The following is a 19,668-nucleotide window of genomic DNA, read 5'->3' as shown; positions in this document are numbered from 1 at the left end:
GTGACAAAAATGTTAACAAGAATAAAAGTTCTTTTGTCCACCAAATATAACAGTATATTTCCATTTCACATTGATGCTAAAATCATGATATACAATCAGGGTGCAGGATGCACCTTGATTCTGGAGCTAAGCAGCTCCCATATATGCAAATTTCAAGCTTATTTCTCTCAGGCTTGAAGCTAAAGCTTAATGTTCAGTCCCTTTTAAAAGAGTAATTCCATGCCAATATATTACCCATAACCCTCTTGTACAGTAAATTGTTCTGGAAATCTAAAGGCATTATTTCTAATGGTTTGCTTTTATCCATTTTGTTTTTTACATCCTCAAAGAACTCTAGAAAATTTGTCAAATGTGGTTTCCCTTTCTTAGAAACACATTGACTCTGTTTGATTGTCTTAAGATTTTCTGAATGTCCTGCTATTAATAATGAATTACACATTTTCCCAAAGATAAACGTAAGGCTAACTGGCCTATAGTTTCCTCCTTTCAGTTCCACCTCCACTACCCCTCCCCCCCACCTTTCTTGAATGGCAGAATTTATGTACTATAATGCCCAAATCATTCTCTTTCTTCACCTAAACTTTAAACTTTATACAGCACGGTGACAGGCCTTTCTGGCCCAATGAACCCGTGCCACCCAATTACACCCATGTTAACCTACTAACCCATATGTCTTTGGAATGTGGGAGGAAACTGGAGCACCTGGAGGAAACCCATGCAGACACGGGGAGAACGTACAAACTCCTTACAGACAGCGGCAGGAATTGAACCCTGATCCCTGGCGCTGTAATAGCCTTACACTAACCACTACACTACCATTCCACCCTACTTCTCCTTAAAGACTGTTTACATGCCCAGCTTTCATCTTCGCTCTACGCAAGGTGCTGTACATTTCCATGTTAAATAGTAGTTGCCAATCATGGTGTCTACGTATCAAGATCAGCCTAAAACTGTTAAAGACCAACTGTAGTTCAAACACTAACACTGAATAATTTGCAGTATGCTCACACCCATCATCATGAGAAATATGATGCCCCAGGTAAAAAGTAAAGTTTGAAGAAAGTTAAAGGAGAACTAAAAGAACTTAAATAGGAATGTCCTCTTGCCCTTGAATGTTTTAAGAGCAAAAGTGGAAAGCTGCTAAAGTCTAGTCAGTTGATTACAAGAGCATTGAAATGTGACAGTCCAAGTTTTATACAAAAGTGAGCTAGGAATTAGCTCATTGTCCAATATATCAGCAAAAAACCTTTCATTGTGCCACATTTCTGCCTACTCTACTGCCACTGTTCAAGAATAATATTACTAAAAGTTATTTGCTTGTCAGATACATTCTGAATTAGAATTAGTGCTCCTTAATTTATTATTTAACACTAACTTGTTAAGTTTGTATAAGAAAACTAACCATGAAGTAGCCTTGCTGATTCTACATTGAATATGGAACATAAATATTCTGCATTAGACAGAACATAGCTGATGCTAATGTTGATCAACTGTGAAATGTTTAATTTGAAATTTCCACTGACTCATAGAACTATTGAATCATGGAATTGTTACAGCACAGGAGACCATTCAGCCCAGCTCTGTACTCTATCTGCATGAGCAATATTTAATCCCCAATCCTTAATTTCATGATGGCATTAATTATGTTTTCATAGGTTTGTTAAAAATGTGATGATAAAAATCTCATGTCAGACATTATGTTGATGGATGACATCAGAAAAAATTGGCCAAATTCCTATGAGATGATCATGCAATACATTGTAGTTACGATATCTGCAGTGTGAATATACTTAAAATTTATTGGATGGAGTAATGTAAGGTAGTTTAAGTAACTTAATGTTCAACCTTAAAACAAACCTTGAAACTGATTTTCTATATGAAATTGAAAAACCTTAAATAATTATCTGATGACTCTTCTTGATACGTCTTGCATTTACAGGTTTTCCATTCAGTTTTTTGACAAGTCGTAACCCCATTATAAAGGACATTGCATAAGGAATGAAAACTGAAGAATGTAAAAATATGTAAGAAGAACAAGGAGGTGGATTTTAGAACAGTAGCCCAGCTGTAGAAGTGATGTCCTAAATGACCTGCATAGATCCAATAACTGTTATGAATCTAAGATGTCTTCACTAATCCCTCTCCTCAGTGCTTGTGTCCTAAACACCCCATTGCTGACTTCCATTGGCTAAACCCTTTCCAAAAGACAAGTGGTCCTTGGCTTTTGCGATGGTCTCAGGCCCAAGGGATTAGCAGAAGTAGGCAAGTCAACCAGACTTTTATTTTTAATTTTCCCCACCCACAGTGCCAGTATGTTAAGAACGATGAAGAAGTTTTACTATTTTTGTTTAGAGGAACAAAAATTGCAATTATACTAGTAACTTAATACTTCATTGATAGGATGGAGATAATTCTAAACTATAGCTTTTCTTATGGTAATTGAATTGATGTGCATCCGAATTTTTGCATCAATATTTTTTATATCTGATCTGTTTGTATTAGGGAATTTTCAAGAGAGTTCAAGGTGTTACAAAAGTACTGTAAACACTGTTTTTTTAAAAAAAATGTTGATTTATATAAACAATGGCAAAAATGTTCAAGTTAAACACCTTACAAAATTCTTCATTTTCTCATAGTCATCCCTTCACAAGGCAAATTGCTCCACCTTCAGTCAAGCTCAGGTACTTCACTGAGAAAGTTAAGCCAGTGGGTCAAACCTTGGCTGAAATTGGTGGTCTGCCGCATGTCTGGGACTTAATGAGTGACAGAAAGTGCTACAACTTCTAATAACTTTATGTTTAAAAATTACTGACATTAACTTTAATGGTTTTAAATGTCTCTGGATGCCATAGGTATTTAAAGCCTAATGGAATCAATTAAAATCAAAGCAAAGCTCCAGTCGCCAGCATCGCCTTCTGTCAAAGTCTATCAAAACACTATGGAGGCAGGGCCTCTGCAGTGTGCCTGCTGAGTCCTGATCACTGCTGAGATCTCTCAGCTTAACTCCTGAGGTAGGCCCTCAGCACCTAGCCTGACTGAGTAGAAGTGTGTGGGGAATAAGGGCTGAGTGAATGTATGGGTCCTGGAAGATCCGGTTCATTCATTTTCAAACTATTTCCTTGGGAACCAGAAGATTAGCACAATTTTAAATGCCTTCCATCAGAGTCCATGGCTTACTTAACCATACATACTAACAATATTATTTTTTTCCCAAGATTCAACATCCCTGTGGAGTTAGGGCAGGTACCAAGACCTAGACAACTTTCTGGGAAGGGCTAATAATTGGCAAATAACATTTGTGCTACAAAAGTGCCAGACAATGACAGTCTCCAACAAGTGAGAGACTAACCACCAATACTTGACATTAAATGATATTTTCATCAATGACATCCTGGGGAGGGTCACCATTGATCATAAACTCAACTGGACAAGCCACTAAAATATCATGGCTACAAGATCAAGTTGGAGTCTGAGTACCTGTACTGAATTACTTACCTCCTGACGAGTCACAACTCAAATACTCTCCACTTGCCTGGATAAATGTAGCTTCAACAACATTCAAGAAGCTTGATACCATCCAGGACAAAGCAGCCTGCTTGACTGACACACCATCCACCACTCTAAACATTAATTTTTTCCACCATTGGTCCACAGAAGTGACATTTATACCTATATACTATCGACAAAAATGCACTGTGGATACTTGCCAAGGTCACTCTGACTGAACCTCCTAACCTGTGACTTCTACTACCAAAAAGGATGAAAAATGCAGGTGAATAGAAACACCACCACCTGTGTGTTTCACTCCAAGTAACACACCACCCAAACTTGTAAATGTATCACCACAGCTGGACCTAAATCCAAGAACACCATCCTCAACAGCATAAGGACAGTAGCGGTTTAAGAAGGTGGTCATCTACCACGTTGTCAAGGACAATAAATGCTGGCCTTGCCAGTGACAACCAGATCCTGTAAAATGAATAAATAAAAAAACAGGGTTATTGTTTACCAGTCCCACAGAGATTTTGAAATGTTGATTAAATTATAAGAGAAAGTCATGGATAAACTTAAAGGATAACAACTTCACTAAATATAGTCAATACTGGAATCCTTTTTATATAAGGAGTTTATTTGATAATATTAATGTTGGAGCTGGAAGTAGGTTTGCTATTGAATAATTACCCATGATGTTAAATATAGTTCACAAATGTAAGGCTAGATTTTTCATTTACTTACAAAATTCAGGCAGAAATGGCTAAAATAATACAAAAGATTGTGGACATTAAAGTTAAAATGAGCTGCATCTAAAACCATTTGCTTTTGTATATTCTGAGATCTTTCACACTATTCAACCTTTGACTTGCCCAGACCAGGACCCCACAAATAGATGGACAATAATTATCAATGAGACATAGGTGGTAATTAGGGCTTGTAATTATGGCCTGCTGGCTTTGGGATGAGACTAGCAAACTGCAGAAAGTCAACAAATCTGGTAAATTGCGTAGCAATACCAGAAGAATCACCATAAAACTCAATTCACTAGTATTTTATCAGGGAAAAAAGCATGTCATTTTGAAACAGTCAAACCTTTTATGTTTAATACTATGCTTAATCTCTGTTATTTCATGAAATGCTTTTAAATACTACTATTTTAAGGAGTATATTAAAAATAAGAATAACCATCCCCTAACAGTGACACAAAAAAAGAGTATGTGTTAAATGAAGTAAGTTCTACAGCAAACTAATCAGGATGGAGTATTTAAGGAGACCAACCAGCTCACTGAGTTGCTTTAGCTACACGAAGGTAGCAAGCAAGGCAGCAGTTTTGTTTTCTTTTAGAATAGGTCACAGAGTGAGAAAGGCCAGAACTCAGAGAAAAAAAACTATTAGTAGCATTGCACTACTTCCTGAATGTGAAGTAACACTTGGAAGCGATGTCCCAACATTCCTTTCTTGCTAGTGCATGTTGCTCCAGTTTTCTTGCTGACTTCCTGCAGCTCAAAAAGGTCAGAAATCAGAGAAAAAGTATTAATACCTTAGCACTACTTCCTGAGTGTGAAGTAACAATTGGAGGCAATGGCCAAAATTTCTTTCTCAGCAAAAAGTGGCAGTAAAGAACAGAACAAATTTTAAACTCAGATTCTCTGAAAAATACCTTCATTTAATGCAAATGTTGCTTAAGCACTGAAATTGGGTATGGTAGAAGTTTCAAAGATAATGAAGCAATGAATTTACAGAAAGCAACTTCAGGAAAATAAAACTGACACTCTGAAGGTTAGATCAAATGACATATGCACTGCCAGTAAAAAAAAATCTCTCTCCTTAATCTGCTCAGATTTAGTTTACTCCCAGTTTTCTCCCAGTTTTATTTGCACTGACTTGATAGTTTTGACCAAAAATTTTAAAAGGATTTAGGGAAATGAAAATACTCAGGAGAGAAACAATCAAGAAACTAAAAAGGAAATCAAAGAAAACAAAGTGTTTCTTCACAGACAGAATCATTGTGAATCAATAAAAATACATGGTGCAACGTCAAGATGAGATACAACTAGAAGCTAAAAATGTTCAAAAGCTCTATTTGAGAATATTTGTGGTGACCCTTTGGAGCCCTCCAAGTCAATCTGCTCTAGGACAGAGTGGAATACTCTGGAGGCTGGAATGAAACAAATATTTTTTTAAAAGGAAGTCCTTGTCTTCTACTGGAGCCATTTCAAATATAAAAGATAGATGCACTACTCTGGGTTTGATTACTATAGTGAGGCATTGGGATTTTTAGAAGTCCTCAAACAAAAGACGTGCAATTTCTTACCTCCCTCGATTTTCTGCGGGCTTTCAAGGATATAATTGTGAGGAGCTGCCTGAGAAAGCTTGGGAATTTTCCCAATACATCCTTTGACATTAGTAGCAGCCGTAAGAATTGGCCATAGAGTTTCTCTTGTAAGTTAAAGGTCTGGTCAAAATAGGGCAAAGACTTGGAGTCATGATATGCTGGGGTCTGCACTGATGTTTAATGGCATTTATAACCCCTCCAGCTCATGAATGTTGCAACTAGTACATTTTGTCTTGGGCTATTTGTTTAAAGTAAATCAATCAGCATTGTTTTGGCTTAAAACTGATGAAAAATGCCCATTCAGCCCATCGAGTCAATGCCGGTTCTCAGAGCAATTCCATCAGTCCCATTCTCCCACTTATTTCTCAGTAACCTGTTCCCTCATTGTCCATGAACTTCTCTCCCCTCCCGCAACCACCTACAATAAGAATAACATACAGTGGCCAATTAACCTACCAATCAGCAGGTTAGGATTGAAAACGGTCCTTGGAGCAATGAAGCAGCAACACTAATCGCTGAGCCACTGTGCCACCCAAATTATGTTGCTGCATGGCCTTTACATTTGTCCTTTGTTCTACTGGTTAAGCTATTGAACTGGATTCAATAAAATGAAATGGAATAAAATATTTTTTCAATATGGAATTCAATAAAATGAAATATTTACAAGCCCATTCAACACTGATCCACACCTGTGCACTTCTTGAGCCACACTCTCCCTCTCCTCTTGCTACTACCACAATCACAATAAAAAATCTTTTTAACTGATCATCCCAGACTGTCAATATTCTGTGCACAATGCTACCTTCTCATTCCCCTCACTGCTACCCTCATGTCCACTGATCTGTGGCCAACTATCATCCCTGGGTCCCTATCTGATCTTTGCTCCTGTCTTCCCTTGTAATCTCCCAGCCATATCTCACCCTACTAATTCCCAAGCATAGATTCTCCCCGCATTCCATGACCTTTGGCAGCTGATTCCCTTCCTGGTAGGTGACCTCCTAACCACTGACCAATCCCTGGTAACCAACCTTCATGTGTGACACTATCTTCATGCTCACCAGGATAGATTGAGAATAATAATACCTAAAAATGAGGTGCCAACCTGGAAAAGTAAATATCCCCACTGTTCACCTTACAATGGAAAAGTTGCAACACAAGGCCAAATACATGTTGAACACCAAAATCAAAATGTAAGTTATTCCACAATCAATGGATCAAATGCAAATAGTGCAGTTCTGCCACATCCAGTAGAGACTGATGTGGATGGTTAAGCAGGTAATGGGAAGAGGAGGTTCTGAGGACATTCATAATGATACAGGAGCTCAATACTTGAGTGCCAAAGATAGGTCAAAACATTTATGATAATCTTCATCCAGAAGTGCTGACTGATGATTCATCTTGATTTCCAATAGAGTGATCGCTCCTTTCCTGTTTCTGACTTCCACCCACAACGACTCAGTAGATGATCCCTCCAGGACGTCCTCCCTTTCTACAGCTTTGACACTGTCCCTGATCAGCAAAGCCAGCTCTTTTACCTCCGTCCCTGTCCCTTTTGAAACATCTAATCTCCAGTATATCCAGCAGCCATTCCTGCCCTTGTGACAGCCAAGTCTCTGTAATGGCCACTGTGTCATAGTTCCATGTACTTACCCATGCTCTAGGTTCATCACCCTTGTTCCTGATACTTCTTGCATTAAAGTAGACACAATTCAGTTCATTCAACTGACTGCAATTTTGCCCTTTCAAATGCCTATCCTTCCTCAGAGTCTTTCTATACTCTGCATCTACTTGTACGCTAAATGCACCAGCCTCTGACCTATCACTCTGGTTCCCATCCCCCTGCCAAACTACTTAAACCCTCCCTAACAGTTCTAGCAAACCTGCCCGCAAGAATATTGGTCCCCCTCCAGTTGAGGTGTAACCCATCCCTTTTGTACAGGTTGTACCTTCCCCAAAAGAGATCCCAATGACCAACAATCTGAAACCCTGCCCCCTGCACCAATTCCTCAGCCATGCATTCATCTGCCAAATCATCCTATTCTTACCCTCACTGGTGCGTGGCACAGGCAGCAATCCAGAGATTACTATCCTTGAAGTCCTGATTTTCAGCTTCCTACCTAGTTCCCTATATTCCCTCTTCAGGACCTCATCTCTTTTCCTACCTATGTCATTGGTACCAATATGTACCACGACCTCTGGCTGTTCACCCTCCCCCTTCAGAATACTGTGGACCTGATGTGAGACGTCTCTGACCTGGCACCCAGGTGGCAACATATCATCCGATGATGTTCAATTCAATTTGCAAACTCCTCAGAAGCAGACCATGCCTGCATACAGCAAGACCTAGACGATATGGGCTGGCAAGTGGCATGCTACCTTTGTGCCACAAAAGTGTCAGCCAATAATCCTTAACTAACAACTGCTGCAAGTCATCCATAGGGAAGGCACAGTAGTGTTGCGGTCAACGTAACGCTATTACAGCGCCAGCGACCCGGGTTCAATTCTGGCTGCTGTCTGTAAGGAGTTTGTACGTTCTCCCCGTGACTGCGTGGGTTTCCTCCGGGTGCTCCGGTTTCCTCCCACATACCAAAGGCGTACAATTTAGGAAGTTGTGGGCATGCGATGTTGGCGCCAGAAGCGTGGCGAGATTTGCAGGCTGTCCCCAGAACACTCTACGCAAAAGATGCATTTCACTATGTGTTTCGATGTACATGTGACTAATAAAGATATATCTTATCTTATGCGATATTGGATGAGTTTTTATATCTGCTGAGCACGTGCTATAGTTCTGCATTGCGCAATTTTTATGTTCCTTATGTTCTCGCTCTCTAACTACCCTCATTTCATATCCTTTGTTCACTTTCACTCTCTCTAAATGCCTCCATTCAACCCATTGACTGGATAATCTCTGCAATGTATCTGCATGGCAACACTGGACTTACCCTATCAGAGATATTCCTTTTGTTTTATCCATCCCTCCTCCACATTCCCTGCAACATAAAACTAACTTCTTTTTATCTCTTTCTCAGTTCTGTCGAAGGGTTTTCCACCTGAAATTTGAATACTGTTTCTCTTTCCACAGATGCTGCCTGTCTTGCTGAAGGGTGGGAGGTTTCTAGCATCTGCATTTTTTATTGATTTCTCACCTTATTCAATTCTGAATCAACTATCACCAACATCCTTTGGGTCTTCACTGAGCAGAAACCTAAATGGACTAGCTATCTGAAGATTGTAAATACAAGTGTATCCGAGAGGCTGGGTATCCTGTGATGAGTGATTCACTTCCAGGGTTCCCAAAACCCTTCCACAATCTATAAGGGACAATTCAGGAGGGCAATAAAATACCCTCCACTTGCATTGATGAGTGCAAGTTCAACAATATTCAAGAAGCTTGGCACCATTCAGGTCAAAGCAGTTTGCTTAACTGGCACTCCATCCACTACTTTGAACTTTCACTCTCTCCATCAATGATACACATCGGCTGTGATGTGTACCATCTACAGAATGTACTGTATGTAATTAATAAGATTATTTTGATAGCAAACCCAAGCAGAATGAGGCAGTAGATGTATAGGAACACATCAGAAGGGCAGTACTGAAGGAACTCTACACAATGGTATGTTCTCCAACACGACACACACCTAATTAACCTGAACATATATTGGCATTCCTTCATCATTACTGGGTCAAAGTACAGAAAATCCTTAAACCACAGTTCTGTGGGAGAATGTTGACTACAAGCTTTGCAGTGGCTGAAGAAGGCACAATTACCTTTTCAAGGACAAAAAGGGTGGTCAATAAACACTGCCTTTTCCAGCAATATTCTTATCCCCTAAGTAAGTAAAAGCATTGACAAAGGCAATTTGGGAGAGGTATGTTCTTCTGGGAATTGTTTTGCTTTACTGTCCTTTGAAACATACTGATAAAGTTTCTTCCTCTTGAATGCAAACATTTCTTATCTCTCCCTTCTTCCCTAAATGGTGTTGTCTGTTTACACATTTCTGTATCTAAATGCAGTGACAGATTTTCCTCCTTTATCTTCCCACAAAGTGATCACATACTTCCTCTTCCAATTTCTTTCCCATAAACATCTCATTTTTATTTTAAAACATTTTTCCCCAAATACAGACACATTTTAAGATTTTAACAGAAAATCATAAAATATGTGGCAGTTTCATTTAAAAAAAGCAATATTGTTACTTTTGATTTCCTTTTTATCCAGTCTTAATTTATTAACATTTTTGGTGAATGTTGTTGGGTTGAGAGAGACAACTGTCTGGATGAAAATTCTTTGGCTTTATAACAGCAGCATCGATCAACAAAGAAACAGGCCAAGCACAGATAAATTCAAGCCTCATGGGGCATTTAGCCTGTTCGTGAATTGTGAAACTCAAAGCCCTATGTGGGATTGATGCGAGAACTCTTATTCTTGACCAGTATTCTACAGAGTCATAAATTCATAAATCCTACTCTTAATCCCAGCACCATGCAACATAAGAATTTCAAAAGGCTGTTAAGACTAGCTTTTCAGATGCAGTTCATGTCAATATTCTTCTCGCTGTCTGTTATTTCTTATCATTTTACCCGAGGATTTAGCACAGTAGTTCAGGCAATGACATTGACCTAACTACAAGTGCTTTTACATTTCTTTCAGAGAGCTACTTGTGCCAGTGCTTTTCTGATACTGTAGGGCAGCACAGTGGTACAGCTAGTAGACCTGCTGCCTCACAGCTTCAGTGACCCTGTGTTCAATTCTGCCTTGTGGCACTATCTGTGTGGAGTTTGCATGTTCTCCCTGTGACAGTGTGGGTTTCTCCAGATGTTCTGGTTTTCTCCCACATGCCAAAGACGTGTTTGTTGGTAGGTTATTTGGCTGATGTAAAATTGACCCAAGTGCAGGTGGGTGATAACATTGATGGGTATGTTGAGAGAATAGGTTGCAAGGAAAATTAGTGGAGGAATGGAAATGCTCTGTGAGCTGGCATAGACTCAATGGGTTGAATAGCCTCCCTCTATGTCATAAGAAAATATGGTAATAGGCAAATCCTGTGCATCTGATGACACCCTCAGAGTAAATATGCTCAATATGCTAAAATCAGCAAGCAGAAAGACAAGATATATTGCTATACCTCCTTCCTTCCAGCTGGTCATAATAAATCTGGCACGGTTGATTAGAAGACATGACTTGGCAGTGTAAAAGCATCTTACAGTGCATGATAATGCATAAACATTTACCACTGGATCAAAATGTAGGGAATTATATAGGGTTCAAAATTCTGAAATGGTATTTCTCCTCAGCATTCTCTTGCATACACGATTCATGTTTGTTTGTCATCCCAAGTACTATTGGCAGCAAGTTCCACATTTTTATTACTCTGGTTGAAGAAGTGTACAGAATTCCATAACTGAGTGCAACAAGAAAACAGGCTACAGAAATCACAAAAGGATTAAATGCCTCGCACAGTAATCAAAACAACCGCATGTAACTTCAATTGCCTGTGCAGCTTTGTATTCAAGTAGAAGTAGATAGCTTTTTTCCCCTCCAAGAGTAAAGGGATAAACTTTGGACTACAGGCACCTTTGTCAAGAGCTTTGAGAATGTCTTCTGCCAGTCAGAGCCTGTTTAATGAGTTCCCTGCTTTAAGTGACATCTTCAACCTTACCCTAACCTCAAAACTGCTGCCATAAATGTGTCAATTCCATTTGATTATAAAATATACATGTTAAATATGCCTCAGTTATAGAGAACACCTTTTTACTGTTTTTTTTACGAATGACATGGATGAAAGCACTGAAGGTATAGTTGCTAAATGTGCTGCAACCAATGATTGGTGGGAAAGTAGGTTGTGAGGAATAAGGAGGTTATAATGGCTTATAAATAGATAGGTGATGGACAAACAGAATGTCACTGATTATTGTGAGAGGAATGCAAAATTAGGGAGGTTATGTTTCATTTACATAAATAACTAGTGAGACCACAGTTGGACCAGGGTATACAGTATTGGTCTCCCTATTTATGGAATGATATAAGTACATAGGAAGCAATTCGGAGAAGGTTTACTGGACGGATATCTGGAATGGGCTGGTTGCCTTCTGAAAAAAGGTCGGGCAGGCTAAGCATGTATTCACCGGAGCTTAGAAGATTGAAATGTATGGGATTCTGAGGCAGGGTTTCGACCCGAAACGTCGACAATTCCCTTCATCGCACAGATGCTGCTTGACCCGTTGAGTTCCTCCAGCAGATTGTTTGTTGTGTTTCTGATTGTTTTGACAAGATGAAATTCACAAGCTGAAATTGACAAATTGAAATTTACATGGAAGTTGTTATATCCACAGAGGCGTTGACTGTTGCATGACATTGCCCGTGGCCTTAGTGCTACTTGCATTCTTTTGTTATCCGCGGCGCCCATACCTCTAACGCTCATGAATAACGAGGACATGCTGAATAATTTTTGATAGACACTCTACGACAGGATGCAGTTTGCTTCGATTATATTGTGTTTCAAATTCAGTATGTGATAAGTATTTTGCTTTTCAGGATCAGCTATTCTGATAAGGGATCTTCGACCTGAAATGTCAATTCTCTCTCTTTCCACAGATGCTGCCTGACCTGTTGAGTGTTTTCAGCATCATTTTGTTCTCATTACAAACTTTGAAGCACCCGTTATATTTGGCTTTTTCTCAGTTACAATCACTGGATATTATTTACATAAACGTTGGGCAGTAGATTCCAAAGTCCATTTAAAAAGTGACACGGCGGCCGAGAGAAATTAGTGACATTAAAATAGAAAAGCATATCAAAGGAGTTTTAATGTTCTAGATTATAGCTACAGTACATACATTGTCAGTGATTAACATAACAGTACCAGTCAATTAATCCAAACACCGGTAGAAACAACAAAGGTGCGATTCATTTGAGGTGGTCAAACACATATTTGGCAATTGGTTTATTATTGTCACATGTACCGAATGAAAAACTTTGCATGCCAACCCTACAGATCATTTCACAACCTTTTTTGTTGTTGTTGAGTAGCCTTCCGCGAACCAGTTGGTATTATTTCAATCACAACAGCATACTCAGTGTCAGTGCAGCAGTTCCCACAGGGTCCTGGGATTACCATCAGTATCAGAGTTAAACTGCAAGTTATCGTGCTGTTTTCAATTCTCTCACTTTAAACGCGGAAGGAAAAGTTCAGCACGGAGATAAAATACTTCCAAATATTCATTATTGGAGAAGACAGTCTCCAAGTGGTATTGGGGCTGTGAGGGCGAAGCGGACTTTGCAGGTTCGGTACGGAGACCATTGCTGAACCTGCCCAGTCTCTGCACCTTCCAGCCCGCCGGCCAATGGGCCCAGCAGTGACGCGTCAGAAGGAGGCGGCGCTGAGGGAGACCGGGGTGAGGGGGGGTTGATTGACAATCGGCCCGCCCCGGTTGCCAGGAAGTGACGACAGTGCCGGCGGGTGACGGAGAAGAAGCGGAGGTCGCTGCGGCGTTTGAGTGGAGAGGAGGTGTTGCCGTCAGCGCCACCGCCTCAGTTTCAGTGGGCAGGGGGTGTTGGAGCTGCTTCCACAGCATCGGTGTCAGGTTTGTGATCTGTGAGTCGGGCATTGGGATCCTGAGGGGAGGTCCAGAGAGAGGGTGCAGCCCCGCCGGGACCAGATCTCCTCCCACATTGTCACTGCCGGAAATTATCCGCTGTGCTGATGGTGTTTGCTCGGTTGCTGCCCGGTGGGGGTTCCCCTCTGCCGACCTGACAGGCCTCCGCATCAGCAAACCGAATTAATCCCGCCCTCGGAAGATCTGGGTCTTCGGAAGGCACTTGTTTTCTTGGATACAGCTGAGTACGTGCTGACAGTCGGTCTCCAAAACGCTTCCTATTAACTGCACGTTGACAGCTGTGATTTGCCCTTGAGGGAGAACCGATTTCGGAAATGATCGATCATGTTTAAGAAATCTGTTAATATTTAATGTGTGCGACGTTTCAATGGAGGCAGATTAGGAGACGTGACTTGTGTAAATAATGTATTTGCTACAAGCCAAAACAAATGTGCAAAATGACGGTTAAGAGATGAAAACTTGGCCGTTAAAAATTGTAATGAGGTTGTGACGATGTTTGCACGAAGCTGTTTCTGAACACCTCACTGTCCGATCTATAAAATATACTATCTCTTATCTTTGTCGACAGGCTATTGGAGAAGATGGCATTTAGTAAAGGATATCGTATCTACCACAAACTGGATCCACCTCCGAGCCCTTATAGTGTAATAGTTGAAACCCGCAATCGAGAGGATTGTTTAATGTTTGAATCTGGAGCTGTGGCTATTCTTTGTAAGTAATAAGTGCAGTCTACTTCGATTTTAGGTGATTTCGTATTGTCAATGGATATTTTCCTCGCTAGGAATAGTGCTATCTTGGATTGTTAGTGATATTTCTCTGGTAACTGGACGGTCGTGAATAAAAACATTGACTTTGTCTTCTAATGCTTCAAAGGACCTATTTTATCGATATTTAGGATATTCAAATTCTCTTCCTCTTGGGAAGCTAATATTTTATATACAAGATCAATAAGTGCTTTAATAATTCTTGCTTTTCTTTTGTCTATGAAGTCTTCATCTTCCTGGATTCTGATCTCATTGCTCCTTGTAAATAGATTTTTGGGATTGTCAAATCATTTGTACTTCAGACTCCTTATGCAATGCTCTCCACATTGCTGAAGGGAGGAATAACCTTATGTATCTTACCCTTAACCACTGTCCCATGTTGTATTGGCTAGTTTTTTCACCTGAGCTTCTGGTGAAAAAGCCCACTTGTCTGGTGAAACGTGACATAAGAAATAGGAGCTGGATGGGGGCTATTGGAACCTGCTCTGCTGATCGTGGCCTCTGTGTTCCCATATCTCTTGATTCCTTTAATGTTCAGAAATCTATCAGGCTGTGTTTTGAATGAACACAATGACTAAGTCTCCAAACTGACCTGAGTACGCAATTCCAAATGCTTACCATCATCTGAATGAATATATTTCTTCTCATTTCCATTCTAAGTAACCTAGGCTTCTTCTGAAATTGTTACCTTGCCCTAGATTCTTGAAGCGTAAGCACTGTGGGCTTAATTTCCACCAAGTATCTGTGCCTGCAAAAAAAAGTGTCAAGATTGTTTAATGTCTGGATGTGTTGATGCTATAGCTGATATTGGGAGCTTGATGCATAGGAAGTTATGGATAAAATGTATGCCTTACTAACTTGAAACATTGTAGTGTTGCTGTTGGCTTCAATGAACTAAATCTCCAGGCCTTGTAAAAATAATTGAAATATAATGTTGTTAATGTGAAGATATGAAGGAGAATGCATGGAAAATAAAGTAGCTCCATTTGTCGACTGTGTCTGAAGGTAGAACATGACTAATTGACATTTTTATTATGTGAAATTATATTTTAGCTAATTCAACTTTGTCTGAATAATATTAATGTCCTCAAAAATGGGGAGTACTTAAAGAGCTGATTTTGGTTTGGTCACACAGGATAACTTAGTGTTATATACAGTATATTGATTTATTAGAAATGGGCTTCTGAAAAGAATACAGAAATTACGTTTTGGTAGTGATCCTTTGATTAAGAATCTCAATTAGAAACTTTAAAACTATACCTTTTTTGTTTCACATTTTTTATTTTCAGAATTTTCTGTTTGAATTTCAAAATTCTATTTGAAATTATTATGTGCTGCTTGAATGAGTATAATTTGAAGCACTGGTTTATAAAAACACACAAAAAGACTTGTATTTTTATTGTGCTCTTCATATTCCTTTCAGTGTTGTAAAGCATATTAGTCAGTGAAGTACATTTAATGGATAATCTTACTGTCCTGAGTTTCACTACACCTTGAAATCCAAAGGGAAGCAGGGGAACTGGCTAGTTAGTTCAAAGAAATTGAATCCATTGACAGAACTGATTTGACTTGTCTCATTTCCTTGGTAAGCCTTTTGAGCAGCACTGCGGCTGCAAAAACCCAATGACTCATCTCTGTCTCAACCTGGATGCGAGAAGAGAATTAACGTAAGAATTACAACAGGGTTGACTGGAGATTCCGAGAAATTTAATTTGTACAATCTGGAGATCTTCAACTTGCAGATTTGAAAATATCATTTAATGTGACATTTGCTAAACCGATTTCAGCCAGACCTTCAGAAAGTGTATACCTAATGAGGAAAAAGATTTTTATTTTGCTGAGGTTGAGAGTCCAGTAGTGCTGTTGCAGAAGCAAGGTTAGCTTTTCAAAACATTGAGTTGTTGACAGCTTTTCTTAAAGTATATCTTCTACTTCAACTGCATGATGTGCAGATGTTAAAAAGCTACAAGGAATTCTGGAGTAATTAATTTTGGTTGGAAGAATGACATGAGCCAGCATAAGTGGAAAAAATCAAAAGGTGTGCAGTAACAAAGATCCGAAGTGCACATATGTGTCCTTGAAGGTGGTAGGACGAATTGAGAAGGTTGCTTTTAAAAGGCTTATGGAGACACAAGAGACTGCAGATGCTGCAATCTGGAGCAATAAGCAAAATGCTGGAGGAACTTAGCAGGTCAGGCAGCAACTGAGGAGGGAAATGGTCAGCTGAGGTTTCAGGTCAAGTCAATGGACAGCCAACGTTCTGGCTAATGGTTTCCTTGCTTTATAAATAAGCATAGAGTACAAAAGCAAAGAAGTTATATAAACTTGTATGAAATATTGATTATCCCCAGCTTTGGTCATTATGCTCCACAAAAGATCTTAAGCACTTGTAAATAATGTAGGGAATATTTACAAGGATGGAATTGAATGAAAAACTTTATTTCCATAGTGAGGTGGGAAAAATAGATTGCCATCCTCTGAGTAGAGATTATTTTGAAATGTTCTGGAAGTACTCAACATCTCAAATCTTTGTTAAAGTAAGTGAAGAAAAATGATTTCCCTTGGCAGCAGAGTCGGTAATTAGAGAATCAGATTTAAGGTGATTAGCAAGAGAACCAGAGGGAGCATGTTTTTTTCAATGCATTGACTTATCAGGAATGCATTACCTGAATAGGTGTTGGAAGCAATTTTAATAATCAATTTCAAAATGAAATCATATGAATACTTAATAGAGAAGTATTTGTTGGATGACACTTACGGAGAATTGGCACCGAGCCAAATGGCTTTCTGCAATTCTTGAGGAATGTTTCTTAAGCTCTATTTTAGAATATATTATTGATATAGATTGATATTGTAGGAAAGAGGTGCTGATTTCCAAAGTAACTCTCCTTTTTCCTTGTTTGTTACTGATGCTTATGGAGTAGAAATTGTCATTGTTTCTATCATAGGAATTGGGGTGTGATTATGGGACACCACCTGAGAAATTGTACAGAAGGAAGTCATTCAGCTCATCAAAATTACTTTTGTTCTTTAAATGTTGATAAATTTGTCACATTCCTGGCCAGTGCCAAGCACTTTACTCATTTCTGCAGAAGTAAAATTCATAGTAAGTATAACCTTATAGTATTTATGATAATGCATGTAGGCTTATTAAAGTGAAAAGAATAAATACCAAGTATTTTGTTTTTGAACATCTTATGAAGTTACTAAGCTTCATCATTTTTCTGGAACCATGGGATTTGAAGAAATTTATCAGCTTTATTTCTGGGACTAGTCAGTAACAATGGAGAGATACATTTGTGAAAATAACTGTCTTGGGGAGGAATTAGTTTTTGTCTTATCAGGGAATGAATGTACTTAATGCTGACACTGTACATCGATTTGTGTGCCACCTTTCATGAGGAATAACTATGTTTCTATGAAAGGACTGGTGTAAGGATTTGCATATAATATTTGAATGTACTTCGCAGCCACATTTGCAAGCTGGCTGCAGGGACCCAATATCACTACAGCTAAACCGTATCTTTTATTTTATCAAAAAAATTACTCAATACTTGTATTTCTAAACAAGACATTCATTATTACCGCTAGATGAACTTCTTTCAAGCTCACTAGAGCTGTGCTTTCCTGCTCCCTTGAAACTCATTGGGTGTTGTTTACTGCATTTCCTCTTAAGTCACGTGGTTCATTGAAAAAGTTTATTATACAACTGTGTAATATCCTAAAAAAAAGTGAATTTAAAGTGTGTTCATGTATTAATGGGAATAATATTCAATAGTCAGGAAAATCAACCAGTCTGGCACCACCAAAATTCTTAGGGTGCTGGATTATCAATTTTAATCTGTACCCATTGTTTTTCCTACCAAGGTGTATTTTCCCTCCAATTTGCTTGTGTTCTCTTATCATTATCCTCCTTCTACAAAATATATTTCTAAGTTATAGTCTGAACAAATTAAATTATCTTTTGCACATTCAAATCCAAGTCATTCATAAATATCAGGAAAAGCTGTAGATTGAGCCCAAGGAAATATTACTTTCCTCTGGTCTGAAAAGCAACTGTTTACCATGGTTTTGTTTTCTAAGCCAATGTTTTTTCATATTACCGTTGTCTCTTTTAGTCCGTAGGCTTGCTGATGATTATCTGATAGTTCATTGTGCCTTTTGGAAGTGCCATATCAACAGCCATAAAAGTGCCATAAATGCCATAGCAGCAGCAACACCTTCAATAATCCTTTCTTACCTCCACAAAATATTCAGTTGATTAGTTAAACACAATTTGCCATTTGCACATTAATACTGATTCCATTAATTAATCCAAACTCAACCAAGTAACTGTTAATTTTTATCCCAGGTTAATGTTTTTTGAAAGATTTCGCTCCACCTGGGTTAAACTTGTAGACTGATCTCAAGTTGATAGATTTATCCTTATTCTGTTTTGAATAAAAAGTTTAACATTTAGGTAGAAATGATTGAAGTAATGTTTTTATTTGAATTTTACCTTGAAATGAAAATGTAGTTTTTTTTGTTTTTCTCTCTTTAATTGTAGTTTTCTGGTATTTGGCTAGAAGGTGTATTGAGATTGAGTGAAAGTCAGGATTCAATTGGAAGGGTGATGTATTTTGAAGAGAACTTTTAACAGCTAGTCAGCATTTTAAATAAATAAAACTACCTTTTGGGTTTTTGGTTAAACGTTTATTGTTTAAAGATGGTTATACATTGATGAGAACAGACTTGTCCTTCAAAATTATTGCACAGCATCCACTCTGTTCCAGCTGCATCATTGATTGGTGGTGAGAGTCCTATTTTTAATGTATGCCATCTTTAGGGCTTCTGTCTTGCAAGTTAGTTTGGTTGGCACTACTTGTTTTAAGTAAATTATGCATCCTCTCAAGTCTTAACCACATCACTGCAGTACTGAAGTTGCATTGTCAGATGTGCCATCCATCCATCAGTTGAGACATTAAATTGTTCAGATGAAATCAGCAATCCTTTTGAGGTATTTGAGAAAGGACAGAGTACTCTTTGAATGTTGGCCAAATCCATCCTCTGTCACCTTCACCAAAAATGGCAAATGGTAATTCATTTCAATTGCAGCTTCTGTTCTTGCTGTGCACAATATGCTGCTGCTGTTCCCAACATAACTGTGACTGCACTTCAAAATAATTGGTTATGAAACAGATAGGAAAATAAAGCCTGTTTTGAACTACTATATGGATGCAATGTCTTTATATTTTAAGTGTAATTATTTGTGTACAGTCATAGACAACTGGTAGGAGTTTGGATGATAAAATTAATTTGGATAAACTGCATTGAGGTGTCAACTTGCTCCATGATCTTGGTTCTACATATGATGGTTAATTCTAAGTGTAGAGGCAGAGTTCAAAGTTGAAAAGATAAGCGGCAAAAAAAAAGATTGAGATTGGTATCGTGGATCGTTCTGTGAGGGCATTTAAC

At 38.7% G+C, this 19,668-nt stretch overlaps 1 protein-coding gene across 9 annotated transcripts in view; it reads left to right on the top strand.

Annotated features, from left to right (window-relative positions):
• Positions 1 to 13,269: 13,269 nt before the first annotated feature.
• Positions 13,270 to 19,668, top strand: part of synj1 (synaptojanin 1) — an 84,871-nt gene continuing 78,472 nt past the window's right edge. For 8 of the 9 annotated variants that reach the window (XM_052015337.1, XM_052015338.1, XM_052015341.1 and 5 more), the window contains exons 1-2: positions 13,270 to 13,417; positions 14,019 to 14,161. In XM_052015337.1, the coding sequence (XP_051871297.1) occupies positions 14,032 to 14,161 (130 nt within the window). In that variant the 5' untranslated portion in view covers positions 13,270 to 13,417; positions 14,019 to 14,031. Of the gene's footprint in view, positions 13,418 to 13,543; positions 13,675 to 14,018; positions 14,162 to 19,668 lie in introns of those variants that run through there. The other variant, XM_052015334.1, reaches the window with a different exon arrangement.

The sequence above is a fragment of the Pristis pectinata genome, chromosome 4 (assembly GCF_009764475.1).
Source record: "Pristis pectinata isolate sPriPec2 chromosome 4, sPriPec2.1.pri, whole genome shotgun sequence".
NCBI lineage: Eukaryota > Metazoa > Chordata > Chondrichthyes > Rhinopristiformes > Pristidae > Pristis > Pristis pectinata.
The sequence above is the reverse complement of the archived record's forward strand: the minus strand, read 5'-3'. Positions and strand labels throughout refer to the sequence as shown.